Source organism: Macaca nemestrina, chromosome 7 (genome assembly GCF_043159975.1).
Source record: "Macaca nemestrina isolate mMacNem1 chromosome 7, mMacNem.hap1, whole genome shotgun sequence".
NCBI lineage: Eukaryota > Metazoa > Chordata > Mammalia > Primates > Cercopithecidae > Macaca > Macaca nemestrina.
The window spans coordinates 140,181,758-140,194,962 of NC_092131.1; the positions used below are offsets into that span (position 1 = coordinate 140,181,758).

The 13,205-nt window shown below is 34.4% G+C and overlaps 1 protein-coding gene across 7 annotated transcripts in view; it reads left to right on the forward strand.

Moving 5' to 3' along the window:
* Positions 1–13,205, forward strand: part of LOC105489206 (vacuolar protein sorting 13 homolog C) — a 196,008-nt gene that overhangs the window by 127,586 nt on the left and 55,217 nt on the right. For all 7 annotated transcript variants that reach the window (XR_011626463.1, XM_011753896.2, XM_011753907.2 and 4 more), the window contains 8 exons: positions 1,014–1,135; positions 1,644–1,938; positions 3,260–3,649; positions 5,844–5,948; positions 6,647–6,811; positions 8,331–8,459; positions 9,058–9,191; positions 10,803–10,929. Coding sequence is in view for 6 of the 7 variants with exons in the window: in XM_011753896.2 (XP_011752198.2) it covers positions 1,014–1,135; positions 1,644–1,938; positions 3,260–3,649; positions 5,844–5,948; positions 6,647–6,811; positions 8,331–8,459; positions 9,058–9,191; positions 10,803–10,929 (1,467 nt within the window). In the remaining variant the exon portion in view is untranslated. The remainder of the gene's footprint in view (positions 1–1,013; positions 1,136–1,643; positions 1,939–3,259; positions 3,650–5,843; positions 5,949–6,646; positions 6,812–8,330; positions 8,460–9,057; positions 9,192–10,802; positions 10,930–13,205) is intronic.

Here is a 13,205-nt window from a genome sequence, read left to right on the forward strand (position 1 = left end):
TGAATTGTATCCCTTTCAGTGTATCAAGAAATGTTAAATTATTTAACTGAATATAGGAATATAGTAAAACTTCATTAGGTCAATACTGATTATTCAGAAATAAATAGTAATTATTCAGAAATAAATAGTAAATGGAAATGGCTTCTTTTTACTGTCCAGCTTGCTTTGGTAATATTTATTTTAAATGTCTGTAGTTTTGTTTACTTAAAGCTCATTTTTGTTGTCTGTTAAGATAAATTTAAAATTAATAAAGCTTTTTTGGTATATTCCTTTAAATATTCAGAACCGAGGATTATTGTAATTGTAGTTAGGAAACATTCCATTCTCTTTGTATGTCACTTGGATTATATTTTTCAAGTATGTATGAAGGCATATTGGAATGATCTATTCCTCTGAAAAACATTTTAGCATCTTAATCTGTGTAAATATTTTTTCTACTTTTAAGGTTTTATCCAAAGTTTTTCTTTTTCTGTGTATTACTACAGGTTTCAGCATATGGTCAACAAAAGAACGTTTTTTTCCTACCTGTAACATCAGCTAAAAATGAAAAGGTTTCAAATTTTGGACATTGTTATCTTTTAGTTTGTTATTTGTTCCAATGCATAACAGACTGTTGTCAAGAAAAGATAGTTGTACTATTTTTCTCATGATTTTTTTGCTATCCATTTTTGTTTAGTTTTTACACATGATGCATTGAGAAAAGATTGTCTTGGAGAAAAAATGGCTTAAATCTTCAGAGAATAATACATATTTGAAAGATAATATAGACCAATACTAAACATAAGCTTATAATATATGGAGCATGTGAATCTCTTAGTTTTCAACTGCCACATAAACATTATGTTTAATATATGTAGCACTTAAATACCCTAAAATTTTTCAATTGCCAATAAAAATATCTTCCAATATTGAGTTTGAAATTTTTTAGATCTAAATGTATTTGCTTGTGGCTCTCATTTTTCTTTCGAACTTACATATCTTTAAAAAAACTTGTATTTTTTTTTGTCCAACAGATCAAAAACCATTTCTCCATTGCATTTATCATCTATAAATTTGTTAAGAATGTTAAGCTATTGGAGCGCATTGGGATAGCCAGACCTGAAGAGGAGTTCCATGTTCCTTTAGATTCATATAGGTAGATAATTCTTGAAATGTATTGAACTTTAAATGTACTGAGTTGGGGATTTATATTCTGGAAAATAACTTCATATTTTTATTATCTAAAGATTGGTAAAAGCCAGTTTTAAGACATAATTTAGTCTTACATTGAGATACACATTTATATTATCATTGAATTTATCAGGTGAAAATTCTTTATTGTATATTTGATATCAGAAATTTTCTGAGTATTTTTATTAGATCGCCTTTGTATTTGAAGTGAAAAAATTTTTTAAGTTGTCTTTGTTTACAGAGTTTTTGTTTGTTTGTTTGTTTTTTGTTTTTTCTTAGGAAAGTTCCTCCATAAGTTAGCTATGTGATTTTGGGTGAATTTCCTAACCTAGAGCCCTGGTTTCCTCATCTATACATCTGTAAAAATAGGAATAATAGCACCTATCTTGTAGGGTTGTCAGGAAGATTTAATGAGATTCTTTTTTTTAAGTTCTGAATCAAAACTTTATTGTCACTGTTTCCTCCTTCTGCAGATGTCAGTTGTTTATCCAGCCAGCTGGAATCTTGGAGCATCAGTACAAGGAATCCACCACTTACATTTCTTGGAAGGAAGAACTTCATAGGAGCAGGGAAGTCAGATGCATGTTGCAGTGTCCATCAGTAGAAGTCAGCTTTTTACCTCTCATAGTGAATACAGTTGCTCTGCCTGATGAATTAAGCTACATATGTACACATGGGGAAGACTGGGATGTAGCTTACATTATTCATCTTTATCCTTCTCTCACTTTGCGGAATCTTCTCCCATATTCTCTAAGATATTTACTTGAGGTATGTCTCTTGCATTTTGTTTGATTTTTATTGTTGCCCAGAGTAAATTCTGATTTTGTTTTATGGCATTTTTAATTGAGGTCAGTGTTTTATATAGCGTATGTGTAATGTGTAATGCCTTCATAATACTAACGATAGCAAAAACTGGCATAACATTTACTATGTGCTAGGAACTGCTCTGGGTACTTTACATGTACTAGCCTATTTACTGTTTATAATAACCTCCTGATGTAGGTACTGTTGTTAGGCCCATTTTACATATAAGAGAACTGAGTTGAAATGGGTTAAGTGACTCGCTCAAGGTCCCGTAGCTAGGAAGTGGTAGAGCTGGGATTTGAGCCTAGGCAGTTTGGCTTTTTGATCCCTGCCTCTTTACTGCATCTTCCTTAAATTAAGAAGCATGATCATCTCTTTATTAATTAAGTAAAATTCCATTAACTAAAATAGAGGAAAAAATGAGAAAATATTTCATCTTAGTTTAAAGTTTTTATTTTAAAGTCAACATTGTGATTATTTCTTCAAGGTTCTGTTGAAAATAAACCTTGGAAAATAAAAAAATAATTACTGTCTGTCTTAAGAAGTAATAAAGATTTTCTAGTAATGTTGTATAATAAATATTTTAAAATTTCCATATGGCAGTATATTTTAAAATACTAAAATCTGGAAAGTGTTTTGAACCTACATGTTTTTTAATCCGACAATGAGCCATTCCTGAGTTGTGGAGACAAAATTAATAAAACGAATTAAATAGTATTTATATAAGAGTATTTTGTAAGAATTAAATAGTGTTTATATAAGAGGGGTTTTTAGTAAGGAAACCTGGTTTATAGGTTATTACTCATTTTTCAAGTAATTCCACCTTACTTAGATAACTTGTCAGAGTAATTTTTTACCTGACAAGTGAATAAGAGTAGTTTTCTTATTCCATTCATATGGGAACCATTAGGCATGGTCTATAATTAGAGGATAAAACTGAAGGCCAGGCAGTTCAGTGGCTCATTTAATGACAGCTCTCATGGACAACAGCCAGGCTTCCTGAATTTAGTCTTTGACTCTTGATACAGACCTGATTTTTTCACAAAAAATTTAGGCTGTTAGTCTCCTAATGGCCAAAATCAGTTTCTGCCTTTGGCTATGGTGTAGTATTTTCTTTTTAGTCCTTAGTGAGTACTGGACATTTGTAAAATGTAACCTTGGTACTTCACAGAAGACTTAGCAGTTTACCTGCATCTGGTAGGTTATTTAGCATTTGTGAAAAATATGAATTTTGTTATTTCAGAGGTTTTAAAAAGTTACTAAGCAAATTTTTGTTTGTTTTTAGGGAACAGCAGAAACTCATGAGCTGGCAGAAGGCAGTACTGCTGATGTTCTGCATTCAAGAATCAGTGGTGAAATAATGGAATTAGTCCTGATGAAATACCAGGGCAAAAACTGGAATGGACATTTCCGCATACGTGATACACTTCCAGAATTCTTTCCTGTGTGTTTTTCTTCTGACTCCACAGAAGTGACGACAGTTGACCTGTCAGTCCATGTCAGGCGAATTGGCAGCCGGATGGTGCTGTCTGTCTTTAGTCCCTATTGGCTAATCAACAAGACTTCCCGGGTTCTTCAGTATCGTTCAGAAGATACTCATGTGAAACATCCAGCTGATTTCAGGGATATTATTTTATTCTCTTTTAAGAAGAAGAACATTTTTACTAAAAATAAGGTGTGGTTTTGTTCACATAATAAGTTAAAGCAGATAAATTCCTAATCTAGAAACTTGGGAGTCATTTGCCTTCCCTAAAACCATGCTAACCTATTTGCTAAATGCCATTGGTATGAATTAGGTTCAAGGAGACTTAAGAAAAGCATAATCAAGTGGGATGTTAGGAACCAATAGGTTTCCTGAGACTGAGTTGCCTTTTTCTCCAATGCCTATAGAGTTACCTCTGTTCTTGAAGAAGTAGTAGTAGTGGTAGTAGTAGTAGTAGTAGTGGTAGTAGTAGTAGTATAGTAGATAGAATAGCTTGAATTTATTTACTTTACCGGTGATGAAATGGCATTTTTAAAGAAGTTACCATTGAATTTGGCGTATATTAGATGAGTCTTCCTATGTGTGAAGCACTCAGCCAGGCCTTTGGGAGAGAAACCTAATGCCTAAGCCTCGTCCTTTATGCTCTGGTCCCTTCTTTCCTCTTCAGGCTTATGTTTTGGTATCCCTCACCACACACTTTCTCAAGGACTCACCTCTAGGCTTTTGTATATGCTGCACCCTTTGCCTACAGTGCCTCTTTCCCTGTTTTTTTTTTCTGTCTTCCTCATCATCCCTGATTATCTGCTGTTCATTTGTCATTCTGCTCAAGCCTGATATATATGAAGATTTTCTAACCATTTAAAATGGGCCTAGACATCCCATCCGTGTTCTTATAGGAGTAGTGGTTCTCAAATTTCAGTGTATATTAGAATCACCTAAAGGTTTTTTTTTTTTTAATGAGATGGAGTTTTGGCCAGGCTCAGTGGCTCATACCTGTAATCCCAGCCAGCACTATGGGAGGCCGAGACTGGTGGATCACCTGAGGTCAGGAGTTCGAGACCAGCCTGACCAGCTGGTGAAACCAAATTAGCTGGGCATGGTGGCAGGCCCCTGTAATCCCAGCTACTCGGGCAGCTGAGGCAGAATCGCTTGAACCTGGGAGGCAGAGGTTGCAGTCAGCTGAGATTGTGCCATTGCACTCCAGCCTGGGCAACAGAGTGAGACCCCATCTCAAAAAGCAAAACAAAACAAAAACAAAAAAGGAAATGGAGTTTTGTTCTTGTTGCCCAGGTTGGAGTGCAATGGCATGGTCTTGGCTCACTGCAACCTGCGCCTCCCGGGTTCAAGCAATTCTCCTGCCTCAACCTCCCAAGTAGCTAGGATTACAGGTGCCTGCTGCCACACCCTGCTAATTTTTGTATTTTTAGTAGAGATGGGATTTCACCATGTTGGCCATTCTGGTCTCGAACTCCTGACCTCAGGTGGTCTGCCAGCCTCGGCCTCTCATAATGCTGGGATTACAGGTGTGAGCCACTGCACCTGGCACCTGAAGGGTTTTAAACGCTGATTACTGGGTCCTGTCTCTACAGTTTGATTCAGTAGGTCTGGATATGGTTTGAGACTTTGCATTTCCAACAGGTGATGCTTTGGGAACTCCACTCTCTTTGAGTGTTGGTTAACACGTGGTATTGTAATTGCTTGTTTATGTGTCTGACCTCTAGTTGTCCTCAAGTTTTTTACAAACTAATTGGATGGATGAGGGTGAGATTAATACAAGGGCACAGTTTGATCTCTTCTATAAAATTTTATCTAAATCCCAGAATCAGAAGTAAACTATCCTCTCACCTCTATAGCATTTTTTGCCTCTTGTATGGCTCTTATCCCATTGAGTCTTGTATCATAATTTTTAGTATGTATTTCCTAGTCTGTCTAGTTGGAAGCTCATTGAAGACAGGAACTGTGTCCTATTGTCTTCCATTCTGCCTATCACAATGTCTTTAATGTAGTGTCTGCTGAATAATGTTAAAGACATAAATTCTCTATATGCTAAGACTTTAAAGATTTGTTAGCTCTGTATCATAAGTCTATCACTGGAAAACATCATTTTGCATTATAATTCTTCTTAAAAACAATACAGAATCTTATTGGTATCTAGGTTTACTATACTCATTGCATAGGTGAATGAGAAAGTCAGAACTATGTTTTTGTTTTATTGTTCCCTAGAGTTTTTTGTGGCTCTGTTACCTGTTTGCAGTATGGCTTTGATTATATTTTTCTGTGTCCCACAGTACTAAAGAAATTTCTAGTAGTCCAGCAACTTTCTCTCAAATAAAATTATTATAGTGTTTTAGATTGCTTATATGACGATATGTGCTCTCTGGTATAGGTACAATTAAAAATTTCAACTAGTGCCTGGTCCAGTAGTTTCTCATTGGATACAGTGGGAAGTTATGGGTGTGTGAAGTGTCCTGCCAACAATATGGAGTACCTGGTAAGATTCTGCTTCCTTATTTACCTTTGATTCCATTCACCTTTTCTACAGTTCAACAAACAAGTTGGCTCCTAAAGTGTACAGAAATTTGAATTTAAAGTGATAATGTGGAGGGAGGGGTGTTATCACTACAAATTTTTATGGTCACTGATACCAGAGCAAAACCTGAATTTGTCTAAGTTTAAGACAGTGAGTTTAATCCATCCAAGTGAGCAACTTGGTAAATATTCACAATATGGTAGAATCCTTATTCTATGCCACCCCTTGCCAGGCATTTCTTAAATCTTAAATTTGACTAGTATGAAAATTTTAGTAATCTGATGCCAATTAACCTATTTTATTACTACTTCAAAATTTTTGTTTTACTAATAACAGATAATAAAACTTGTACACTAATTGTAAAGCAATTTATGTTTGAAATTTTAAAAAGTAGGGAATTCTAGACATACTAAGTCTGTCATTACAAGTCGTTAAATTACTAATTGATATTTCTTGAATTGTTTCTGATGGAGCAAAACTAAGGAACTAAAATTCTTTTTTCTTAGACGATAATCTGTAGTAGAATGTAACTTATAGTTGCTTTATTTAAGAATTATTATTTTAAAATATGTTAAGAAGTTTGTGTGTGAATGAGGGGATGTGTGTGTATTTCAAAGACATTGAAAAAACTGGAAAATAAGCTTGTTTCCTTTCCACAGGTTGGTGTTAGCATCAAAATGAGCAGTTTCAACCTTTCGCGAATAGTTACCCTGACTCCCTTTTGTACCATTGCAAACAAGTCATCTTTAGAACTAGAAGTTGGCGAGATTGCATCTGATGGCTCAATGCCAACTAATAAATGGAACTATATTGCTTCTTCAGAGGTAACATTTTTCTTTATTACAACTGGTTCCTAAAATATACAAGTAAATATTGACATCTAAATAAGAATTGTATATACCTCTTTTTCAGACTCTATCATATTTATGTGTTGAAATATGACAGCCAGCTTTGAAAGATTTTTTCATACTATATTTTTAAAAAAAGAAGAAAAGTTTTGATAATACCTACACTAGCCCAGTCTAGATCATTAATAGTTTTTTCTAATTCTTCCTATATGTGTAGAATGTAGCTATGTACTGTAAAAAGTACATAGAGATTATGTATTATATGGTGTCTCCATAGTCAAGATAATGTCTCTATATTCAAGAAGCTATTGTCTTAAAAGAGTAGTAAAAGTCAGCACATAGAGAGATAGATAGCACATGCTAAGTTATAGGTGGTTATAGAATTTCTGAATAGGTGAGCTGGAAATTTCTTTGAAAATTAGCTAAAATTCCGCTCTCTCACTTTACTGAAAAGGAGACTTTTCCAAGATTGATAAAGTCATTGGTAGTTGAAATCATGGTGTTGTAGATCAAAAGATAAAAGTTTCACAGAAAAGGTGGGATTTGAACTAAGCTCTTCATGCTCAGTAAGATTCCAGGAGGTGAAGCAAATGGGGGAATGTGTGCCAGAAGAGGACAGGTGCAAAGATGAGCACTGGTGCTTGATCTTGACTGAGTTTTCAACCAAACCAGCTGACTCTCCGGATGAAAGTCACTTTCTACTGTGCAAAAAAGATTCTAAAATTATTTTAAAAATTTTTAGCAAAAGACTGAAAAGGAGGGATTCTAATTACAATAGGAACCAAAAGCTCTAAGAGCGTGGTGTGTTCAAGACACTTAGAATGATCTCCTTAAACTCAGCAACAAATAAATGCTTCTTTTTTTTTTAATCTTTGCTGTGGGTTTGATTACAGTAGTATTTTTTATTCAGAAATAGAATTTACCTAGTATTCTATAACAGAAGGACATTTTGTGTTAGGAATGAAATATTCAGTAAAAACTGAGGCTTAAAGAAGTAAGTATATGGTCTGATTAATATCAGACATCTAGGAGGATGGTGTCAGAACTTCCAGCAAGGTCTGTGGTGTTCTTTCCTCTGCGTTCAGTTGTCTTTCTGGTTTATCTAGGATAAGATACTCTGTGAAAGAATTCATCGTGTATTAGTGAATTAAAGTGGATATACACAAAAGCAAATGAGATTATAATTTTTAAATACAATTTTTAAATAATAATGAATTTTATAATTCTTAATCAACAGACTCTTCAGTTTCTCATACTGCAATTATACCATAAATACATATAGACTAATATATCTGTATTCTCCTGATGCAGTTTCTTTGGTTTCATAGTCGTTATATTGTCAGTAATCTTACTAAGAGATGTGGAGGACATATTTTTAGAAGCTTCATAATAATTTAATCAAGATCAGAATCAATTGAAAATTTAATTAGTTATTGTCTTATTTATTATATTACAGTGTTATCCTTAAGACTGATAATAACTTTTATATTTATAGTGCCTTCCATTTTGGCCTGAAAATTTGTCAGGCAAACTTTGTGTGAGAGTGGTGGGCTGTGAAGGATCTTCCAAACCGTTCTTCTATAACCGACAGGATAATGGCACTTTATTGAGCTTAGAAGATCTGGTAAGTTTTCATATTTTAAAATAAAATGTCTTTGATTTTTAAAATTTGCTTTGAGATATTTCAGTAAACCATGCTATCAAAATTTACTGGTAATTATTTGAAGGTCCTGCTATATCAATATGTAATGCCAACATATATTTGTAACAGATCAGAGCCAGTTTGCTTTTCAGTAAGAACTTAAGAAAACAGGCTGAGTGGGGAAGCTCACGCCTGTAATCCCAGCACTTTAGGAGGCTGAGGCAGGTGGATCATGAGGTCAGGAGTTCGAGACCAGCCTAGCCAATATGGTGAAACCCCATCTCTATTAAAAAGTACAAAAATTAGTGGGCATTGTTGCACATGCCTGTAATCCCAGCTACTCGGAAGGCTGGGGCAGGATAATTGGTTGAATCTGGGAGGCGGAGGCGGAGGCGGAGGCGGAGGCGGAGGCTGCAGTAAGCTGAGATGGCGCCACCGCACTCCAGCGAGACTCTGTCTCGAAAAAAAAAAGAAAAAAGAAAACAAAGCTTTTGTGTTTTACATAATATTGAAATTCCATATGTAAGTGTAGATTAAACCAGTACATCAAACATACTTTTTTTTTTCTTTCCTACAATAGAATGGGGGTATCTTGGTGGATGTAAACACTGCCGAACATTCAACTGTCATAACTTTTTCTGATTACCATGAGGGATCTGCTCCTGCCTTGATAATGAACCATACACCATGGGACATCCTCACATACAAACAGAGGTATGAGAAAAAACGGTTAATAGGAAATACTTTTATTGGTTCACAGTAACTAATGGGAAACACTTTGGTTTCATATTCAGAATGTTTTTAGATTTTAGAAAGGTGATACGGAACACGTGGTGTTAATGTCTAATATCCTTACATGTTTTGAGATAACCCTCTGTAAACACATTAATATTTCTGCAGCAAAACTGATGAATATTCACGTCAAATGGGAAAAATAGAAATTATTAATAGTTTCATATCAATTCAGGTCAGGTTTTGCTGCCAAATGAGTTTTGACACCAAACTTCCAGAAAAATCTTTGGGGTTTTAGAGCTTTTTAAATTTCAAAATGGCAGGTAAGGGAGTGAACCTGTTTGAGTATTCCCTTTCCTGGTAACTTGGTAATGCTCAGTGACCCTTTTCCTATAAATCTGTATTTAGTTTTTTTGGGTAGGGGTAGTAGAAGGTTAAATGAGAAGATGATGAGTAGATAGTGATGTTGAATGTATAGCATTGGCTGATAGGAATTTCATTGTTCTTGCCTTTGCTGTCATTTGGTTTGGATGATGTCGTTATTTAATGGTGGAGAATTTAAGCCCTTAAAATATCGAATAATTTTATTTATAAAATTATGTATATTTATATTAACATATGTATATATGTGTATATATATTTATACATATATACACACATATAAATGTGTGTATATATGTAAATTTCTTAAAGATTTCCCTAGTCTTAACTCTAATGGAGTGAATCCAGTGAGAGATTTAAAAGTACAGATTAGGATTAAAACCTAGTTGGATTACTTTTTTTCTCCCAGTTCTCTGGAATATTTTTTGCATTAAATGGACAAATACTTTACTTAAACTGTAATAATCAATTTTAAAGTCTCCTGGGAGTCTTGTTAAGATGCAGATTTTGATTCAGTAGCTTTTGGATGGGGCCCTGGACTTTGCATTTCCCACAAGTCCCCAGGTAATGCTTATTCTGCTTGTTTACAGACCACACTTTGTGTAGTAATGGTATGGACATAATTTTTTTTGTTGCTGCAGCCCATAATATATCTTAAGTATTTTATTTGATTAAAAAGCTTAACTGGTCACAGTAATGCATACCTATAGTCACAGCTACTTGAGAGGCTTGGGTAGGAGGATCTCATGAGCCCAAGAGTTTGAGGCTGTAGTGCAATATGATCTTGCCTGTGAATGGCCACTGCTTTCCAGCCTGGGAAACATAGGAAGACCCTGTCTGTAAAAAATATGTTTAAATTTAAGCACTGAGTGAAAGTTCGGCTACTAAAAATATTTACTCTTCACAGCCATTTCTACAGGTGGACTCTGATCTGGCAATCTGTTTACCCTAATGAATTCCATTGGCATGATTCCACTTGGATCAATTCTGAGTGCATTGAAGCTTCAGAAAGGGCAATATTCTGTTTCCCCAAGCTTAAAAACCATTAACTTATTAGACATTTTAGGGTACTTGTTTTTAGGTAGAGTTGTGTTTTATTAACCAAAGGAATTGCATAGGACTTTTGTGCTAATCCCCTCCTCAGTAAACTACGGGTTTGGATTTCTTAACTCCAAGATAATGCTGATTTTCTCTCTTTTCATCATGTTTCAGTGGGTCACCAGAAGAAATGGTCTTGCTGCCAAGACAAGCTCGACTTTTTGCCTGGGCAGATCCTACTGGTACCAGAAAACTTACATGGACATATGCAGCAAATGTTGGGGAACATGATCTGTTAAAGGTATCATTTGATGTGAATGAGTGCTCTGTGAGGTACCTGCCAGTGAAGGAAGTAGAGAAACTATCTTCAATGACTCCTTGTCCTAACTGAACTAGAAGTGAATTGGAAGTATTTCTAGCATACGTAGCTTTTGGACTTTAGATGGCAAATACTGTAGTTCAAACCAGTATATTATAGTAGATCAATCAAAGTAATTTAATTACAATTAAAAAAAATAGACCTGCTTTATCTTGCCCACCTAAAGACCAGTAAAGCACCTTTTTTATTTACCAATTTTAAAATGAAGGAATTGTAAGACTAAGTTGAAAACAACTTTATTTTGAGCATACCTCTGCCACTTTTGGCTATGAGTTTTTAAAGCATGTTTTCCTAAGCACAGCTATATATTTTGTTAATTAATGGAGTCTGATAGATGCAAATTATCGCATGTAAGAAATTTAGTGAAATATTTATTGAAACAATATTTAGGTAACTGAGTTGATAAAATATGTTATTTTTTAGACTCTTAGCCTCTGAAAGGGCCCAAAGAATTCATATACCAGCCTCTCATCTGATATAGGAATTGCTCCTGCATTAGTAATAGATCATCCAGTTTCTGTATGAATATATTCCATGGTGAAAGAGTTTATATAGTGTCATTGTACGTTGTTCATTGTCCAATAATGCCAGCTGTTAAAAGTCTTTCTTGACTTTTGCTTTAAAATGGTAAGTGGCCAGCAGTTATTGAATTATCCTCATTTCTTCTCTCCTCACATTTGATACTACTCAGCAACTGTAGCTCCCAGTAAGTAGCATATAGATACTAGAGAGAAGGTGGCAGTGACCTTCTGGAGGAAGATATAAAGGTCTGCTTATAGAAGCAGATCCAGGAAGAATTCTGTTAACAGCATGGTCAGGGATTTCAGTTTTTAATGTTCCTCTTCTATTTGGTGTTAGCGAATGAGACAGTAGGAAGAGAGGGTGATTCCACCTCAGTCAGCAGATAGTCTGCCATGTATTGAAAATTGAGCTTATATAAGCAAGGAAATTGTTCATGTCCTTGTCCACTCAGTTGATCAAAGAAGGGAGTTCTGCTTAGGCCCTAGTGGACATGACAGGGGAGTTCAAAGAAAATCATACATTGTTGGCAAACACTAGGTTTACACAGATCTTTCCTCATTTAAGTATGATAAACAGAAAAATCCCAACATGGACTTTATGAAAAAAATACTTCGTTAGAAAAAGGTAGCATTATCCTGTTGATTCAGAGGGCAGTTGTACCTCTGAAAAATTTTTTACTACAGGACCAGAAGCAGCATTTCAAAATGTATGCCTGGCATCCTCAACTAAGTTATAAAGACATGATACTATGAAATAAGAGAAAGCAAGGTGAAATAAAAGACAAAGACAGCAAAATAAAGTGTAAGGGGAGAGGGGAAACTATATTCTGTGCATACTATATATTTATATCCCATTTAATCCTAAATTTTATTGGAGAAATGATAAAGATTATATCTTTTTTAAAAAGCTGTCAATTAGTAGAACTCAAATCAGTGAGAAAGGAATTTCAAAACAATGAGAAAATGAAAATAAGTAAAACTTTGCCATTACAGTAAAAGAAAGAAACCTAAGAAAGTATATAATAAATGACAGATATATTTTATTGAGGACATATCATATATTGATGCTTTTTATATATTATCACTAATTCTTATGATAGGAACTTTGAACTGCTGGTTGGAATTCAAAATCAGATCTATCTGACTTCAAAGTCTGTGAACTTTTTCTACTAGACCATGCTTCCCATCAGTTATGTCAGTAAATGAAAATGGTTTAAATTCTATTAAAAGATGTAAACATTCAGATTAAATTAAAAAATAAGATTTAACTGTAAGTTGTTTACAAGAGTTCTGTTTCAGCCACGCTAACAGAAAATTACAACCATGAAGAGAGATGGTAGAGATTTAACAAGCAAATAGAAGTAAAAACAAAGTAAAGTTGTTGATTTTAATTTCTTTCTTTTTAAAAATTCATACATAATAGTTGTACATTTTTGAGGGGTACATGTGATATTTTGATACATACATAAAATGTGCAGTAATCAAATTGGAGTAATTGGCATATCTACCACCATAAACATTTCTCTTTATGTTGGGAGCATTCCAAATCTTCTCTTCTAGCTATTTCGAGCTATAAAATACATTATTGTTAACTATAGTAACCCTACTGTACTAGCTAACGCAAGATCTTACTCCTTCTGACTATATTTTTATACCCACTAACCAACCTCTCTTGTT